Source organism: Falco punctatus (genome assembly GCF_963210335.1).
Source record: "Falco punctatus genome assembly, chromosome: 19".
NCBI classification, from domain to species: Eukaryota; Metazoa; Chordata; class Aves; order Falconiformes; family Falconidae; genus Falco; species Falco punctatus.
This window is the reverse complement of record NC_137599.1, coordinates 771,904-789,385: the sequence shown is the minus strand read 5'-3', so window position 1 is coordinate 789,385 and position 17,482 is coordinate 771,904. Positions and strand designations below refer to the sequence as shown.

Sequence of the window (17,482 nt, the reverse complement as noted above, 5' to 3'; positions counted from 1 at the left end):
GCTCTACAGAAAAGCTCACAGCTCAGGACACATTCAGTAGAGGTTAAATGGGGGGTGATTTATGAGCAAAGGCGTGGGATTCATTAAAGCTGTCCCGTTCTCTAGTAAACTGCAATGTTTCTTGTTTGAATTCTGTCATCTTTTTTTTCTGTTCTCCATATTCAGTCAAGACCCGGCATTTCTCAAGCGCATATGTGCATATATATTGCATGCTTTGACTTGCAAAAATTTCCCTCTTGCTGCTCTTGATCTTCAGACAAACCCAAGTATTTGTGTCTTACCCTGTTCACAAAGAGCTGCAGTCAGCAAATTACAAGAATTAAAAGATATGAATATTATACCAGACACAATACCCCCTGAAAGGCCAGACAGCAGAACAGCGTTAGCAGCTGGAGGCACTTTGTGTCTAAGGGCACCTCTGTCAGGGCTCCCAGCCTGATTCCCCATCTCTGAGCTCAAAATGAATGCCGGCCACTTGGTAACAACTCTTGGAGCGTTGCATCAGGCTGAACTAGACGGTTCAAAATGTACCGTAACAAAACCCAGCAGGGTCTGGCTCTCCTGAAAGGTTTTATTCATCACGCACCTCTGCTTGCAGTGATTTTGCACAGCCCTTTACCTACCTGAAAAGCAAACGTGTGATGATGCCTCTGCTAAAAAGGGGGAAAGGGCAAAATTGGTGGGAGCTGGGAAGGGCTTATCCAGCACTAAATGAAGAGAAAGAGCCAGCATGAAAACTCCTGGCTCCCAATGTGCCTTTCAATGTGTCACCCCTGGGCCACTCCGCGCTGTAAAGCAGTGGTACGCCAGCCTGTACAATTGCCCACTTTAAGCACAACGCAGCTCAGAATTAGAAAATGCCAAATATGTCTAAAAATAGTACAATAAAAAACCCTCCAGGCAGACAAAGGTTTTCTCCAAGACAGCGGGTAGCAAACAAGATCTGAACTGTGACCTGGTTTTCTCCTGCTGATTCATAGTTTTCCCAGTTCGTTACAAGAATCGCAGGGATTGATATGGGGCATTAACAAAGCAGAGGGCACGGACGTCTGCCTTGTAACGTTATGCTGCAGCGACCCGAGCTGCTGCGGGAGGAAATATCATGGTTTAAAAGAACCTCATTGCTGCTGGGTCCTTGGAGCCCTCAGGGAGCATCGCTAGCCATGGCTCTCAAGGCATTGAGGATGAGTAGTTGTTATTTCATTGATGCTGAGACAAAGAGAGAAGGTGACATGCGGTGGCCCCCCAGCCATGGCAGAGCCCTGAGGAGAGCTGGCTCTTTGCACGGGTCTGCTCTGGCTCCGGGGCAGGAGGGAGCTGAAGGAACTCTGAGTGTGTGAGCGTGTGGTGCTGACTAACCTGCCCGTCCCACAGGCACAGCAGTTGCTGTGACCTGCCTCCATCGCCAGAGTCACCACAGCCAGCAGCATCCTCTGTGCAGTGCTGCCAGCCGTGGATTTCTGCGCTGGAGGCTCCCGGGATGAAAATACAAGCGCTTTCTAACAATTTTGTCACGGGAAATGGCACAGCAAGGTACTGGAGCTCTAGAGCATCTCTACATTTATGTGGGTGATCCCTCAGGAGAGGCAAGGGAAAGCGGCAATGCAGGGTGTGCCCAGCTCCATGGCACGAGACGCATCCGTGGAGACATGCAGCTCTGCAGCCAGAGCTTTCCTGCCCAGCTGCCACAGGGCTGGTGTTGTCCTCAGTATAGTGGGAAAAAAAGAAAAATTGCTTTTCAGATTCATCTGCTTTCAGTTGCTGAGTTTACAGCTAGAAAACACCCCCTTAGCAGCACATCCCAGAAGTTTTCTCCCTGCATTTCAAGTAAAAAGCTGCGACGCTGACCTCGGGCAGCGACAGCAAGCGCAGATGCTGCCCCACTTTGGAGCTCATTGAAGGCTGTAGTACACCCCTCACACAAATGACAATATTTTCCAGGGCTGAGACAGGGGAAAAAAGGGTTCCTGTCAGTCCAGCTGGGCTCCCAGGACTCACTAAAGGTGGCAACAGGCTTATGGGATTTGGGAGAAAGGGAAAGGGGTAAACACAGCAGGTTGTTTCCCAGGAAGCTGGTCCCCCCCTGGCAATTCACTTTCCTTTTTTTTTTTTTTTTAAATCATGAAACTGGAATGTGAAACACATGTGAGCAAACCCTTTGGGTCAGCCTTCACCGTGCCCTGCACACACAGCAGAGGATGAACACATCTTGTTCCAAGAAGCTTCTTTCTTCCCAGACAGCAGCCAGGCGGAGCATCACCCCCAGCAAGGGCTTCAGTTCTCCTGTTCTGCAGAGGTGGCTCACCAAGGTTTGTCTTTGGCTGGTCTGACCCAGCTCGGACAGACAGCCCGTGCCGTCCAGTCCTGAGCGCTCCAAGCGATGCAGCTTCCATTCTTCTGCAGAGAGGAAAGAAGAAATGTCCTAGCAGCTTTTGCTCCTGCCAGCAGGAAACTTTCCATAGCGCTCATCGTAAAAACTCCTTTTCATATGCTTTGGCACAGTTCTCATCTGGCCAGATCCTGCTACTTTCAAATACTGCTAGGTCTGATTTTTCTTGATACCATGTGTCTTTCTAACCCGTAGCCCAAGTAGAAGATGAGTTTGCTGGCCATCTCTGTAGGAAGAATGACACTGAGAGGGTGGGCACAGCATCTTCCATGCTGAGGCAATGGGAAGACATGAGTCAGCTCTTCAAGGATGCAAGGATATACCTGCCAGTAATTGCAGAGAGAGGATCTGCACAAGACCATTTACTCCCCGGGCTTCAAAAGCTTGTCCCACAGCGATAGGAACCACAGAGTGTCAACTCCGGACTGCTGGATCCACGGCTCTGCTATGTCTAGCACTATCAGATGGGAACAAAAGGAGTCCCTGGCCTGACAGACAGTGTCGGGACTCCTGAGAGATTTAAGGGATTAAGCAGAGAAAGAGAAAAGGGATTTCCCATGCGTTTGCCATAGGCACTCATGCTCCTTGTGTTGTGCACTGCACTCGCACGCACACACACAAAAGCCTACCTTTATGTGCACATCTGTCTGCTCACACGTGTACACACAGCGATGAAAGGGAGTCTCCCAGCCCAGCAGAGCTGTCTGGCTTTTATGGCTCCTGCCCTTGAGCCTGCAAAATGTCTGGCTTGTGCGCTAATGCTGGGAAAACGCATCTCTCACCTTCTGTGGGGAAAGCGGGGGAAAGCGGAGCAGGGGTATGAAACGACTATTTCCCTTTGACGTGATGGGAGCTAGAGAGACGTAGGCTCAGGCAGCAAGGAAGGGCGCCAGCATCAAAAGCAAGACACGTAGGGTCTGTCACTCCCACAGCTGCCAGTCTTGGAGTTGTGGATTGTGCTTTAAAAATTGTCCATGTCCTCCATCTATCCCAAATTCACCCTGTGATACTTCCTTTCCTAACGTGCTTGCTTCCTCCCCATGAGCTCTTGTGGTATTTACGTTAGAGCCATGCAGAGCCAAGATGTGCCCCTGGGATCTCAGATCTGGATTTCAAATGGGTTTTGTTTCATCTTCACATCTCAGCCACTATATAGAGAAATCATCAGCCAATGGGACCCGGGAGGTTAGAGCAGAGCTGCGGCACCTTAGCCACAGTGCCCTGACCTGTGACAGTGCCTTCCCAGGACTTCTGGGGAGATGGGGATGATGGGCCAAGAAGAATTAGATTTTTTATGTCTGTCTAAGAAGGATCAGCAGTGGGGAAATCACAAGTTCATTGACATGAGAACAAAGATTAGGTGATGACTGGAGGGAAAGTGCTCTCAGCCATCGCCAAGGACAATTTAGAGCAGGCACTTGGGAATGATGGAGACCTTGCGAAAGAGGAAGGAAAGGAAAGGTGGGAAAGCTTGGAACAGGTCATCAAAAGCAGATGGATTCCTGTATGTGGGCAAGCAACCTCACCAGCTGGGTGCACGACCACATGCAACCAAGAGCAGCCTCCAGCCTCCCCAGGGGCCTCTCTCACGCAACAGATCACCATTCCAGCCTCAAAACGGATGGGCCAAAACTGACTGCACATCCCCCGTCAGGCCTTCCAGGCAGGGAAGTCTGTTGTGAGATGGCTCAGGAGTTTAAAGAAGGGATTTGACCGAGTCTGTGGTTGATTGGGAGGCTGGGTCCTCAGAACTTTCTACTCAGAAGTCCCAGCCCTTACTCTCGATGCACTGCTGCCTTCCGCAGGCTCCCTGAGGGGATCAAACTGCTCACCCAGATGAAAAACTGGTCCAGGTTTCACACTGGTGAGCTACAACAGAGCTAACCTGCGTGGCGTGGCGTGGAGCTCACGGCCAGCGCACCAGGCCAACCCTCTACCACCGCCTCTGTGAGAAACCACTGCTGCAGGCACAGCTCCGCAAATCCTGACGCTGAGTAGGAACTTCACTTCCACCGCCGCGCAAGCCCGGGCAGGAGAAAGCCCCTTGCAGCGTGCCAACCCCCTGCGACTGGCATCTGCCTGCCAGAGGGGGTACCTGGAGAAATGCAGCGTGCTGTCCCGCCTGTTCACCACGGTACTGGCCTCGCTGGATGGAGGATGAAGCTAAGGTCATTCACATCTGTTTCCTGTTTCTTGGAGCTGACCAGACTTCCCAGCAGGGCTGAGCTCCTCACCATCAGACGGCGCTTGGTGGGAGCGGGAAGCGCGAAGCCGCTCTGGCACCTTGGCCGCGAGCTAGCACACCTGCCCAACTCACAGCCGCAGCTGGAGGCTGATGTCTCTCAGGGTGGAACTGTGGTGGTTCGCTCTCTGCTGGGACCACCTGCACGTGGTAAGACAGCCTGGGACACGTGGCGTTGACATGCCTGACCCCAGAACAGCAAACAGCGATCCCTCTGCTGATGGATTCGGCATCGGACAGGACACTTCCCACCTTGGTCGCAATTCAGAAGCTCAGTGCCTCCTGACAGCTGAGACACCCCAGGGTATGCCCCAGCCTCCAGGCATTGCCTCCCCCTGGACACAGCTCCCTGCAGGTCCTTTGTGAGATCGACCAGCCACCCGGGGATGTCTCAGATGCTTGGGAGTACACCGCATGGCTCCTGGTGCCTCCACGTAGGCAGCTGAGTCCCTCTGTGCCTGCAAAGGACCGGGGAGCTTCGGATGTGAAAGCCCTTTTCCACATCAGTGCTGTTCAGTAGGAAGTCCCTTGTTTTCTTAGGAAATCCCTGCTTTTCAGTACTTCGTCTCCCTGAAATTGGTCCACCTTGGCTCATCAGATTCCCCTGGGGATGGTGATGGGGGCAGGACCATGAGGGCCAGCTGGTTCCCCAACCCTCACACTGTTCTCTGTCCCTTGCAGGTCCCTTGCGCTAGGTCAGCAGTACAGCTCCCTGGGGTCCCAGCCCATCCTCTGCGGCTCCATCCCCGGCCTTGTCCCCAAGCAGCTCCGCTTCTGCCGCAACTACATTGAGATCATGCCCAGCGTGGCCGAAGGGGTGAAACTGGGCATCCAGGAGTGCCAGCACCAGTTCCGGGGCCGCCGCTGGAACTGCACCACCATCGATGACAGCCTGGCCATCTTCGGGCCGGTCCTGGACAAAGGTAAACAGCAAAGCTGGGGAGCTGCAGGGGAACGTGTTCACCAGGGTGGGTTGAGCTGTCACATACTTGGCTTTTGGGTGCACCATGAATGTCCTACTAAGAACACACTGGGGGAAGAGCCTGATGTCCTAGCCTTCAACCCTAATTTCTCCGATTTCTTTTTTCCAGTACTTTCAGTGTGTTACATCAAAAGGGATGATGAGGGAGGGGGTCTGTGCCCGTCCCACAAGCAATCACTAAGGTCAGGTAGGATAAGGTACAGGAAGGGGAAGGTCCAGCCCCATGCATGTTCACATGTTCTGGAATCATGGGCTCCATCATCCCTGCACAGGGCACACATCAGCGCTTCCAAACAACAAGGTCCAGCAGAAAGGACAGGGGTTGGGGTCAAATTCCTTGGGGTCAAGGCAATCCCTTTGAAGCCCACTGCCTACCCCAGGAGGCCAGTAGGAGGAAGTCTCCCCACCAGTGAGAAGCCATGGTTGAAATCCATGGTCCTGATCAGGCTTAGCCGAACATCTTTTCACAGATGAGCTCCAAAAGTCAGGGCTGGGAACAAAAAGACGGAGAATAAATGCGTTTTCTCTCCCCAAACACGCATGCGTGCTACTCTTCATACCTCCTCCTGAAAGACCACCTTCCTAGACCCACTGGCATGGATGAGGTACACTGGAAGCGTGTTGATGAGGCACAATAAAGTGGGATGTCCAGTGAGGTCACAGCCTGGGCATGACACAGGGAAAAGGGCGATGCTGGGCCCCAAGCCAGCTGGGCACCAGCACCACCAGCCTGCAGTCAAATACGGCCTGAAAGGAGGGTGCTGTGCAGGACTCATGTGCCAGATAATCCCACATCTCAGATGACCAGTTAGCAAACCAAGCCCTTAGCATCCCATGAAACTGAACCAAAAGGTGGATAAAAAACTCCTGTTCTCTCCTTCCTACCCCATCCCGTGGATTTTGTTGACTCCAGGTGGAGTTTGGCACAAGGGACACCCACAGGTAACGTCTTGGTGTCACGGCTTCAAACGCAACCAAAACCATCTCCAAAGCCTGGCTTCATGGGCATGGGCATGCACTGAGTCTCTGCAGCCCAAGGAAGCCTGTTATTGAAAATAAATTATTCTTCCCAGTGACAGTTTGGAAATGGGAATCCTATGGTACAGCCTTTAAGAAATTGGAGAAATTAGGGCTGAAAGCCAGGACATTAGAGTATTTCCCAATAGTCTCCTAGAGTGTGCATATGTCCTGGTGAATCCTTCTTATAAAGCTATAATATTCTGCATATAAACAGTTCATGGTATTTTTTTCAAGTTTCAGCCTTCCAATAACGGTACAGTTTCCTGAAACATCCATAGTATGTGAAAATTACTCATTTGGGTTAAAGTGCAATTCTTTGCAGAAATCAGGTTTGTGAAGTCATATTAGAGATATAATAGGGTTATATATATAATATATATATAACAGAGATTATATATATATATATAAAAATACATAAAATAGAGTTAATAGGGACCAAGAGAGTCAGCTCGCCTCTGTTTTTGGGGTAGCTGCTCTATTTACTATCAAGTAACTTGTCATCGAGGCTTGCCACACTGTTACTTGCTGCCTAATAAAAGCATGTCCTAAACTTCATCGCTTACAAGATCAGAAAGTTTTAATTTTCTTAAAATCTATCATAAAAATTTTAAACACACCGTGAAAGAACTGTTAGAGCATTCAGGCACTGAAAATCTATCACCACCATTTCTGTCAACTTAAAAACTGGATTTGAACCAGCCTCCCCATAATGAGCAAACTGAACTTTGAATTTATGAAGAATATTTTAAGATTCTTTCGGCTGCAGGGACTAGAGCAAAACCTCATGTGTGGACATGCCTCAACATTTCCATGCACTCAAGCTGACAAAGTAAAATATCATCCATAGCTCTGAAACCCTTCTGACAGATGGGGGAAAATTACTGAACACATTTGTTATACAACTTTCCCAATCAAAGCATGATGCATCAATATTCTCCCAGACAGTACTGCCAGGCAATTATCTTGAAAAATATATTATTCCCATGTCTCACTAACCTGTAAGTAGAACAGTTAAAAATAAACAGTATCATCTGCAAACTGTGATACATCAAAGTCCAACCCATTTGATTGTGGTTATTATTTACATTTTTTAAATGTGTTAATGTCTTTTCACTGCTGCCTTGAAAATTAACGGCAGAGACAGGAGGGGACTCATCCCATCTACGCAGCAATGAGTGATGCTACGAAAGCCTTTGCGCTTCCCAGTCTGCAGCGTGAGTACTCCACCTTTCAGCCACTGCCTTCTCAGCTGAAGGAAGAGAGAACGTGGGCAACCAAAAGGCTTTTGTCCTGCCCCGATAGATCTCGTTAGCCGTGATGAGTCCGGGGACCAACGCCGCTCATTGCCGAGGGGGCTGTGGATAGGGTTACTGGACACTTCGGTTGCCTTCCTAGCATCGCCTTCTCCAGGCTGCTGTCCCACCTTCCTTAGATGCAGCAACAACAGAAATCAAAAGTTTTGAGCCCATAACCCGGAACACAGATCCATGATCAGCGTTGGCTGCATTTTTTGACATCTGGCCCAGCCCTGAGCATCTGTGGCAGCTGTTGCTGCGTTCCCTGCTTGTTGACTTCCAGGACACATGGAGGGGTGCAGCCCCACAAACTAGGACTCAAACGAAGACGACAATCACTCTTGCAGCTTGCACTGTGCATTAGGCCAATATACATTAAACACTAAGCCCCAAATAGCCAGGATTTAAGCCAGGATAACTACCTGGATGAAGTCACTTCTTAAGTATCAAAGAGCAACATTTAGGTTAATCTCCTCTACTGCTCCCTTAGATAGATTTAAGCTATTTTGGAAAAAAACTTCAAAGGTGTAGTTCTCCCTACAATAGCACAGAAAATAATTTCTAATAGAGCCTGAAAGGAAATTGAGGATAATTTCATTTTAAAGGAGCTGCAAAAATGTTAATCACAGTTGCTTCCATTCAAGGAGAGCTTAGTCTGAAGAGCAATGTGGTGTGGGAAAACAACGGAGCCATTTGTGGTGGTTCAGCTGGGCAGAGCCTCCCGTGGCACCCGTGTTCAAGCCTCTCCCGGTTCCTCCTGGGCACATCATCCAGGCTACAAGCACTGGTATCAGTGTGGAAGCACAGGGCATCCCTCCCTGAAACAGCCCAAGGGATTCCTGCCCCCAGGCCTTCCCACAGCCTCCCATCACATCCCCATCCCATTTCTCTTCCCCCCGTCACCATATGACTACAGTCTCTCCTTTCACAGTCTCTTGCATGGCTTCAAATTCATGGCAAAGCAATAAACAGCGAAGGCAGCACGGCGAAAGCCCCGGGGAGCTGAAGTGCTCCTGTCGGGAGCTGCTGAACACCGACCCTGGCTGAGGCTCTGCCTCGACCGACCCAATTTCCTCCCACGGCCTCTACAAAAAGTTCAGCCTCGTGAGGTTTTTGCCATAAAACCTGTGGCAGCCGTAGCTGGCGAGGCTTTGGTTTCCTAGGGCCACTGATTATCTTCCTGTAAGTTTTCTTTTTTGCATGTCTTTTTTTTTTAACCTGGGCTAAGAAAAAAAAAAAGAAAAAAAAACAACAACCAAAAACCAACCCCAAAACATGGGGTAAGATCATGTTTTTACAAGCAAATTCCCCGAGATGATTTATACTGCAGGTGTGCAGTCTGGGACAAGGAGGGAAGAAAAACCTGCTTTTCCCCCTCTCTCTTCTCCTTCCTTTTTCTTTTTAAAATAAGGTCAGTTCCTACTAAAAGCCAGTATCTCTTCCAGCCAAGTCCTGCCCCAAAGCCAAGGCTGAGCCAACAGCCAGGTGAGTTGCTGCTGCTCCGGGAGGGCGAGTGATGGCCGTTCTCTGGTTGGGGATAAAGTCCATCACTTTGGTTAAAGCACAGCACCCAGAAAGAGCACACGAGGCAGGAAGACCCCACAGGTGTCTGCAGCCCAGCTCCTGGGACAGGGAAGAGGTCTCTGAGCCACGGGCAGGACTGGATCTGCAGGAGCGAGTTTGGCAGGAGCCTTAGCCAGCGCATACGTTTCCCCACGTCCGAGGTGGTGGGGGAACCACTCTTCCCCTGCCGCCTCCTCACACCGCAGCCGCCCTTCACTCGGTCTCCCTCTCCGGGAAGACGCCGCTGGCTCTCAGAAAGGTCCCCCTCCGCCCTGCTCGGGTCCCAGCCTCTTGCCAGCAGCACCAGCCTGCGCAGCATCTCATGGTGCATGGCTGCCAGGAGCGTGACGGCAGCGGGGCCAGGTGCAGGACAGGCAGCTGGGCCTGGGCTGCCTTTGGGGGTCCTTGTGTGCTCGGCTAAGCCCCTGACACGAACTGTGAAAAGGCAGACCCGCACCGAGATAACCCATGGCTTTTCTCAGCCATGACACTTGCAGTCATTTGCATCTAAACAGGGGTGTGTGGGATCAGGGGCCGTCTTGATATAAACTCAGCAGCTTAAAGGGAGGGGGAGGGAAAGGAGAGAGGGAGAGAGAAAAATAAGCTTATACCGATGAGAAAGAGCTAAGCTTCCTCCCCTACTGTGAGGCAGGGCGAGCGATACCATCCCAGCGCCGCAGTCATTTCAAATCGCTGCAGCATTCACACGCCCTTTAGCCATTCTGATCCGGTGGCGGGGGGCTGGGGAGCGCCATCAATAGGGATTTCCCAGCCGGGCTGGCGGGATTGGAGGGTGACGGCAGGACAGGGGAACATTGCCCCGTTGCTACGAGGTGCTCCTGGGGAATGCCAGTGCTCTGTGCCGTGGGTACGCTGGCCGGCGGAAACATTCTGCATTATGCTGGTAATACAGTGTGACACCGCGGGAACAATGGCAAATTGAGTGTCCCAGCAGGTAACGGGCCTGGCTGGGAGACAGTCGCAGTGGTGCACTGTCAAGACGGCTCTAATCCTCCCTCGCCAGCCCCTCCCCTGGTTCTGGGAACGCTGCTCCCGCATTTCATCTCTGGGAAATTCTCCCGGCTCCTCGCCCAGACCCGGGGGAGAATTTCAAGGCAAGGCGTTTGTGTGTGCAGCTCGCTGCCCCCCGCCCCGGCACCGCGCAGAGAGCGTGGGGCAGACGTGGGGTGCTGGGGGGCAGCTGCAGAGGGGTGCAGCCCCCCAGGCTGGCCTGCATCGCGCCTCTGCCCAGCCACAGCAGTGCCAGCCCCGGCTCAGCTCCTGTCCTGGCATCTGCGCCCTGTGCAGGGACTCACAGACCTGCAGAACGTGCCACGACTCTCCACCCCGTGCCCAACGCTTTTCACCCCCTCCCCAGGACGGAAAGCAAAGGCACATCAGCAAGGAGAGTGGCTCGTGTCCTCCCCCTCTGCCCCCGAGCTGTCCTGGTCCGAGGCCAGAAGGGCTCACTAGCTCTCTAATCTGATCTGCTTTAGATCACAGGCCACCCAAATAGCCTTTGTCAGGCTGAAACACTCCAGTTGGAGCAGTGATCTTCAACCGGTGGCTCGTAGCCCCCACTGGTCCCAGTGTAAGCTGCTGGCGAAAAGATATCCAAGGAAAACCTCTGTAGGTAGAGGCTGGATCTCTGCTGGCATATTGGAGGTGGGAAGGGCAAGGAGGGAAGAGTCTGAATTAGAAGAAAGTGAAAACCACAGCACGGTGCCACCGGCAGAGAGAGCAGCTCTGGGTCAGGATCACGGTTGGCACTTGGATCCAAGCTCCCCACGCCGCAGCAGAGGACAGATGGGCGTTTCGGCAGTTGGCACATACCCATGAGCTGCCTCCATCATTGCCTGCGTGGCCTGAAATTAGCTCAGCCTGAGATGCCTGATTTTGGGAAGCCAGAGCCCACCTCCGTGGAGGAGACTGCAGGCCAAGGAGCAAGACCTGCAGCAACGAAGGCTTCCCCAGGGCACGAGGCAAGAGCAGGTGAGGGACGCATGGGGCAGCTGAGAAGACGGTTCACGGCTCCTGCTCTGGAAGAGGGGATGGTCTCCAAGGTCATCGCTGGTCTGAGCCAGCGGACTCACCCACCCCTGCCCGCCCGCTTCCAAAGGCGATGCCAGCAGCACCTGATCCAAAAAGCCTTCATTAAAAAATTAATAACTTTTTGCTTTTTAATGAGATGATGCTGAAGGAGGTTGGGCAGGAAACCAGAAGTGTTATGTTGACTGATAATCCCATTCTCTGTCTATTCCCAGCCACGCGAGAATCTGCCTTCGTCCACGCCATCGCGTCGGCAGGGGTGGCCTTTGCCGTAACCCGCTCCTGCGCCGAGGGCACGTCCACGATCTGCGGCTGTGACTCCCATCACAAAGGACCTCCAGGAGATGGCTGGAAATGGGGGGGATGCAGCGAGGATGCCGACTTTGGTGTGCTGGTGTCCCGCGAATTCGCAGATGCCCGAGAGAACCGGCCGGACGCCCGCTCGGCCATGAACAGACACAACAACGAGGCTGGCAGGACGGTGAGTGCCCGCTGGGTCCGGGGCTGGTCATCCACGCCTGTGTGGACAGCCCAGCGTGGCTCCCCCGAGGTAACGGGGCCCCCACAATGCCCGGGCGGGAGCTTTCTAGGATTATTTTCCAGGCCACAGCATTTCCACTCTCAACAAACAGACGGGTGGGGGTTAAGAATTGCTAAACCACGCCTTGCTTCCAGCTCAAACATCTCCCCAGGCAGCACGTACAAACCCAACCCAACCGCCCAAGCACCCAGGTCAACAGCAACGGGGACTCTCCTCCCAAGCTGTCCTTCCTGCACGCTCCCCATTCCAACAGTGCCCTGCCCCGTGATTTGTGGGACGAGGTGACAGTCATCGGTCCCTTCCAACCGAAATACTCTATTCTGTTCTGGCTGCCAGCAGATACCTGGGCCACCGCCTGCTCCAGGTCATTTGCAAACCCAGCGCACTGTAACCAGGTCACAGCAAGACCTTTCGAACAGCGCCTGAAGCAAACACCAGACGCCCCTTTTCCATACGGCAGCAGTGGAAGGGTAGAAGCTTGAACTTGTTAACAACTGACAGCCTCCTGTAAAAAAATCACCGCAAACTCTAGTAACTTTAACAAAAATCGGTGGTTATTTTGCTCAGGCACAGAGGAGGTTGCTGGGGAAGGGAAAGCACCATGTCCTTAGATTCACGAGTTCATTTACTTGCTAGTGCAAACGGACTTGGGCCATAAAACGGAGGGTTGTCAGCAAAGTTGGGAAGAGGGGATCAGTCTGCATCCACGTGTGGGAGACATCCTCCAACCTGCAAATTCCGTGGGCTCCGATTGCCCACGCACTCAACAGGGAGGGCCCCACTGAAGGGATCAGACCTTGGGATTAGATGAGATTGGGTTGGAAGGGTGGTTGGAGCAGCTGCCCACCTCAGTCGCGTTCTTCTAGCACCGGGTCTGTCTAGAGATGGTTCCGCCACACCCCGAAGCCCCCCTGCATTTACAGCTGGCCTGCGCTTCCCAGACCAAGCTCAGATCAGACATTTACATCCAGGTAGCGAGGGCACGTGGCTGAAAGCAAGCGCTGGGCATCATAAACTGCTGCTGACCACCTCGCTCTCTCTCCCCCGGACAGACCATCCTGGACCACATGCACCTGAAGTGTAAGTGCCACGGTCTCTCGGGAAGCTGCGAGGTCAAGACCTGCTGGTGGGCCCAGCCCGATTTTCGGGCCATTGGTGACTACCTGAAGGATAAATACGACAGCGCCTCTGAGATGGTGGTTGAAAAGCACCGAGAATCTCGGGGATGGGTAGAAACTCTTAGGGCCAAGTACGCTCTTTTCAAGCCGCCAACGGAGCGGGATCTGGTCTACTATGAGAACTCCCCCAATTTTTGTGAGCCCAACCCAGAGACGGGCTCCTTTGGGACCAGGGACAGAACATGCAATGTCACCTCCCACGGGATTGATGGTTGCGATCTGCTGTGCTGCGGTCGTGGCCACAACACCAGGACTGAGAAGCGGAAGGAGAAGTGTCACTGCATCTTCCACTGGTGCTGCTATGTGAGCTGCCAGGAGTGCATACGTGTCTACGACGTCCACACCTGCAAGTAAACGCAGGTAGGTCTCCAGCTGATGGGAGGTTGCTCCAGAGTAGGGCCAAGGGGTCCATCAACCCTGTGACCAGCCCCCACGTGGTGGCCTCACGCTTCAGAGGATGGCACAAAAAAATCTGGATGCCCGTGGCCAGGGCAGACACCCTCACACAGCCAGCACCAGCGCCGCAGAGGCTTCTGGCATCCCACCCACACACGGCAGCCCGAGGCTGGACCTGGCACAGCAGACACGGCACGGCACTGACCTGCTGACTTCTCTCAGGCTGTTTGGCATGGCAGGCGGTCTGGGGAGAAGCGGGGATAGCAGGAGCCCAAGCGAGGCATGGCACACCAGTCACTGCGCTGCCAGCACAGCACGCACAGAGCTTCGGCTCCGTCCTCCTCCAGAGGTCTGGCCCATGTAGATGCTAATACGGGGGGTTGAGGTGGAAATCAATTTTACACAGTGAAAAGTGAGCAAATACAGGCTCCTCTGCCTGCTGGCATGGCCATCCTGGTCCCAGCAGCTGTGGTGAGCAGGAGCCAGCTCCCCACACCAGCCACGTTCCTTCCCTGCCGCTCCAAGGAGATGAAGTTGGAGAAACAAACCTGTTTGAGCACGCCAACAGAGCCTTACAGCCAGTCTCTCCCTTCACCTCCCCTTTGCCCTCCCCACTCCCCATAGCTCCAGATCAGCTCCTAGAATCGCCCCGAGGATGGCAGGGAAGCGGAGCCCAGGGCACCAGCAGGGCGCAGGCAGACGCAGCACTACTCCGGCAGCCTCCTCGCCGTGCAGCTGCCCAAGATTGTTATGGATCTGGGCAGATCCACCCAGTGAATGCACCTATTTACTAAGTGTTCCCTAACATGATTTATATCCCAGAGAGAGCTCAGAGCATTTCCCTGGCGACAGGGTACCCGCCAAGCCAGCTGCTACAGCAGCTCTGAGCATCGGTAACAGACGGGGAGAGAAGCCGTGACAAGGAGAAGTTCCGGTTCAAGCCATCTCATCAGCCTCCCCCCATCAGACAAACTTGCTTAAACCGTCCAGCAAGAGAGGCAAGGGTGGACGGGGAAGGGAAACCTTCACCCAACAGCACGATCCCAGGCAGACCTTTTCCTTCCCGTTGGATTTCTCAACTCAGCAGCTAATCCTTCACAAAGGGCCCACATCAAGCACAGAGGCCCCGTGCCGTCAGCAGGGATTTGGACTCCAGGTGTAGCCACACACATCCCACGACCCATCTCAGTGCAGAAGAATCAGCGTTCATCCTTCCACCTGCTCCCCAGGCCACATCCCCCTCCTTGACCACATGCCCCCTCGTTCTGGGTTCATGTTTTCAGGACACACTGGCCTTTGAAATTAAAAAAAAAAAATATTCTCTCCACCCTGGTGGGCTCCTCCACTGACAATGAGGACCGATAACCACGTACCAACAGCACTTCTCATGCATCAGCGATTTTACACAGAAACACATCCAAACCGGTAAAGCTGTGTCTTCTGCTGCGCTCACTTTTTCGCCCATGGGAAAGAGCAGTACAGGGCACTGCAAAGAGCAATAACCTGGGTGACAGGCCCCTCACGTGGAGCGCAGGGTACGGCCATGTCACTCGTACCTCCGGCTGGAGAGAATCTGAGCAAAATTCTCGGTCCCTCCTTTGCTGAGCATGATGAAGAGCTCCTGGGTTCGTGCAGCCCGTGAGGCATCCGCTTTCTAAAATTAAAGATCACAGCAGAGCTCTAAGAAACCTCCCCGATCCAGAAATAAGCCGTCTTCTGATATGCATTCTATTTAAAAGTATATATTAAATTCTGTGTCTGGAAAGACTCCCAAGTATCTGACTTTAAACAAAATCCCTTGTTTGTTTGTTTTTTTTAATCAAGAAAAGGTATTTAATATTAAATAGAACATTTATTGCCTTGTAATTATTTTACTGTAGCCAGGTATTCTAGCACTGAATGGAAGATCTTTTTCCATCAATCTGCTGTATCCAAAGTTTTGTATAAAGTTGTAGAGGTCGATTTTTTTTTATTTTATATTCAGAAAATTTGTCTTTTTATAAGCATTATTTATTATACAATGTATATACTTGAGTTAACTAAGATTATATATTATATAAATATATATATTTGGAGAAAAATATATTTCAATTTGCATTTTTTTTGTGGTACGTCATTAAAGAGAAGGTAAAAAAACCCAAAAAGATGCCCTCGCCAGCTTGTGTGGTTTGCCTCTCTGAAGGTCCTTGAGGTCCTGCTGAATGGCTACGGGAGCGGTGGCTCATCATTCAGCTACTTATGCACAGCCATAAGTCACACGAATGCAAGAGGACGGATGGTAAATGTAGCAAAGAGGAGATTTTACAGCCAAATACTAAGATTGTTATTTATAGAGCGCCAGCTCGCAGTGCGCATACACCACAGATTACTGAACCGACAGGCTGCAGCCTTCACATCTGCCCCCACCAATGCACTTGCTGTCACTGAACCACCTCCCGATGCTTTGGGCAGACCCAGATGTAAATTTTCGCATATAAAAACATCTCCCGTCCACAAATAATTTCATGGGCATTTCTGCAGCATCCTCCATATGTTAACAATGCTTTTAAGCGCACAGTTTTTCACGGTACTGGCCTCAAATATACCTATCTGAAGGGTAAAAAAAAGTCTCACAAAGGAGCAGCTGGGGGTGTTCGGCCTGGAGAGGAGGGGGCTCAGGGGGGACCCGATCGCTCCCTACAGCTGCCTGGCAGGGGGCTGTAGGCAGGGGGGGTCGGTCTCTGCTCCCAGGTAACAAGGGACAGGACAAGAGGGAGCAGCCTCAGGTTGTGCCAGGGGAGGTTTAGGTTGGGTGTCGGGAAACATTTCTTCACCAAAAGGGTGGCCAAGCACCGGAACCGGCTGCCCAGGGAGGTGGTGGGGACACCATCCCTGCGGGTCTTTAAAAACCACGTAGACGTGGTGCTTGGGGACAGGGTTTAGTGATGGACTTGGCTGTGCTGGGTTAACGGTCAGACTTGGAGATCTCACAGGTCTTTTCCAACCTAAATGACTCTCTTTCTCCACTGATCCCCAACGTGCACACAAAGCAATTACATCGGCCTTCTCGCCGCCTGAAACATCGCGCTGCTTGTGCCACCTTCTACCAGAGGGCAGCAGCGACACCTCCGAAGTGACACAAGCACCCACCATCGTCACTAACAAACCGGACGACCAAACAGTCCAGGCTCACACAGCGTTTTGAGCTGAACAGCTTCACGAGTGGAAGCTATCTCCGGCTGGCCGTCAGCCCAAGCCTCTCCCCACCGCCCTGCCCTCCATCCCCGCCAAACCCATCCCAACACTTTGAAACACGCTTTTTGGTTACTGACTCCATTTTAGACACAGTTGCATTTCTGGAAGGTTCAGAAAAAGCTGCAGCAGGGTAAGGAAGGGGATGAAGGATTCGGCCCTTACCGTTTAAAGTAATAGCGTTCTCATTATGAAGTTGCTCTTGCCCAGACAGCGCGTCGTAGAGAAGATGTGGTGGGAAGGTGCTACCAGGAGTCATTCTCATCTGTCACCTGCAGGAAACATCTTGGATGGAGAGCTCAGAATAGGCTGGAACAGGTGGGATGTCGCACCCAACAGTCTGCCCTGGTTTTCCAAGACAGCCTTCTTCAAGTGTGACAAACCTAAACTCAGCGCACACACACACACACACGTACATCTCTGGGGCTTCCTCAGCACTGCAAGGTCTAGAGAACTCCAGAACGGGTGGGACCAGAGGTCTTCTCAGCCAGCTCCTTCAATACTACCTGTGGTCAAGCTATTCAGGCTGGGGATATATCCAATTCATCCACGCTTAGGTACAAACTGAGCATCCCTCTGGCCATCAGCAGCCTGGG

The 17,482-nt window shown here is 52.3% G+C and overlaps 1 protein-coding gene across 1 annotated transcript; it reads left to right on the top strand.

Annotated features, from left to right (window-relative positions):
* The first annotated feature begins 5,273 nt into the window (after positions 1 to 5,273).
* WNT3 (Wnt family member 3) lies at positions 5,274 to 17,435 on the top strand. The gene is made up of 3 exons (XM_080369836.1): positions 5,274 to 5,554; positions 11,756 to 12,021; positions 13,134 to 17,435. The coding sequence occupies exons 1-3, from the start codon at positions 5,428 to 5,430 to the stop codon at positions 13,611 to 13,613; spliced, it is 873 nt and encodes a 290-aa protein (XP_080225962.1). The 5' UTR covers positions 5,274 to 5,427; the 3' UTR covers positions 13,614 to 17,435.
* The last annotated feature ends 47 nt before the right edge of the window (positions 17,436 to 17,482 follow it).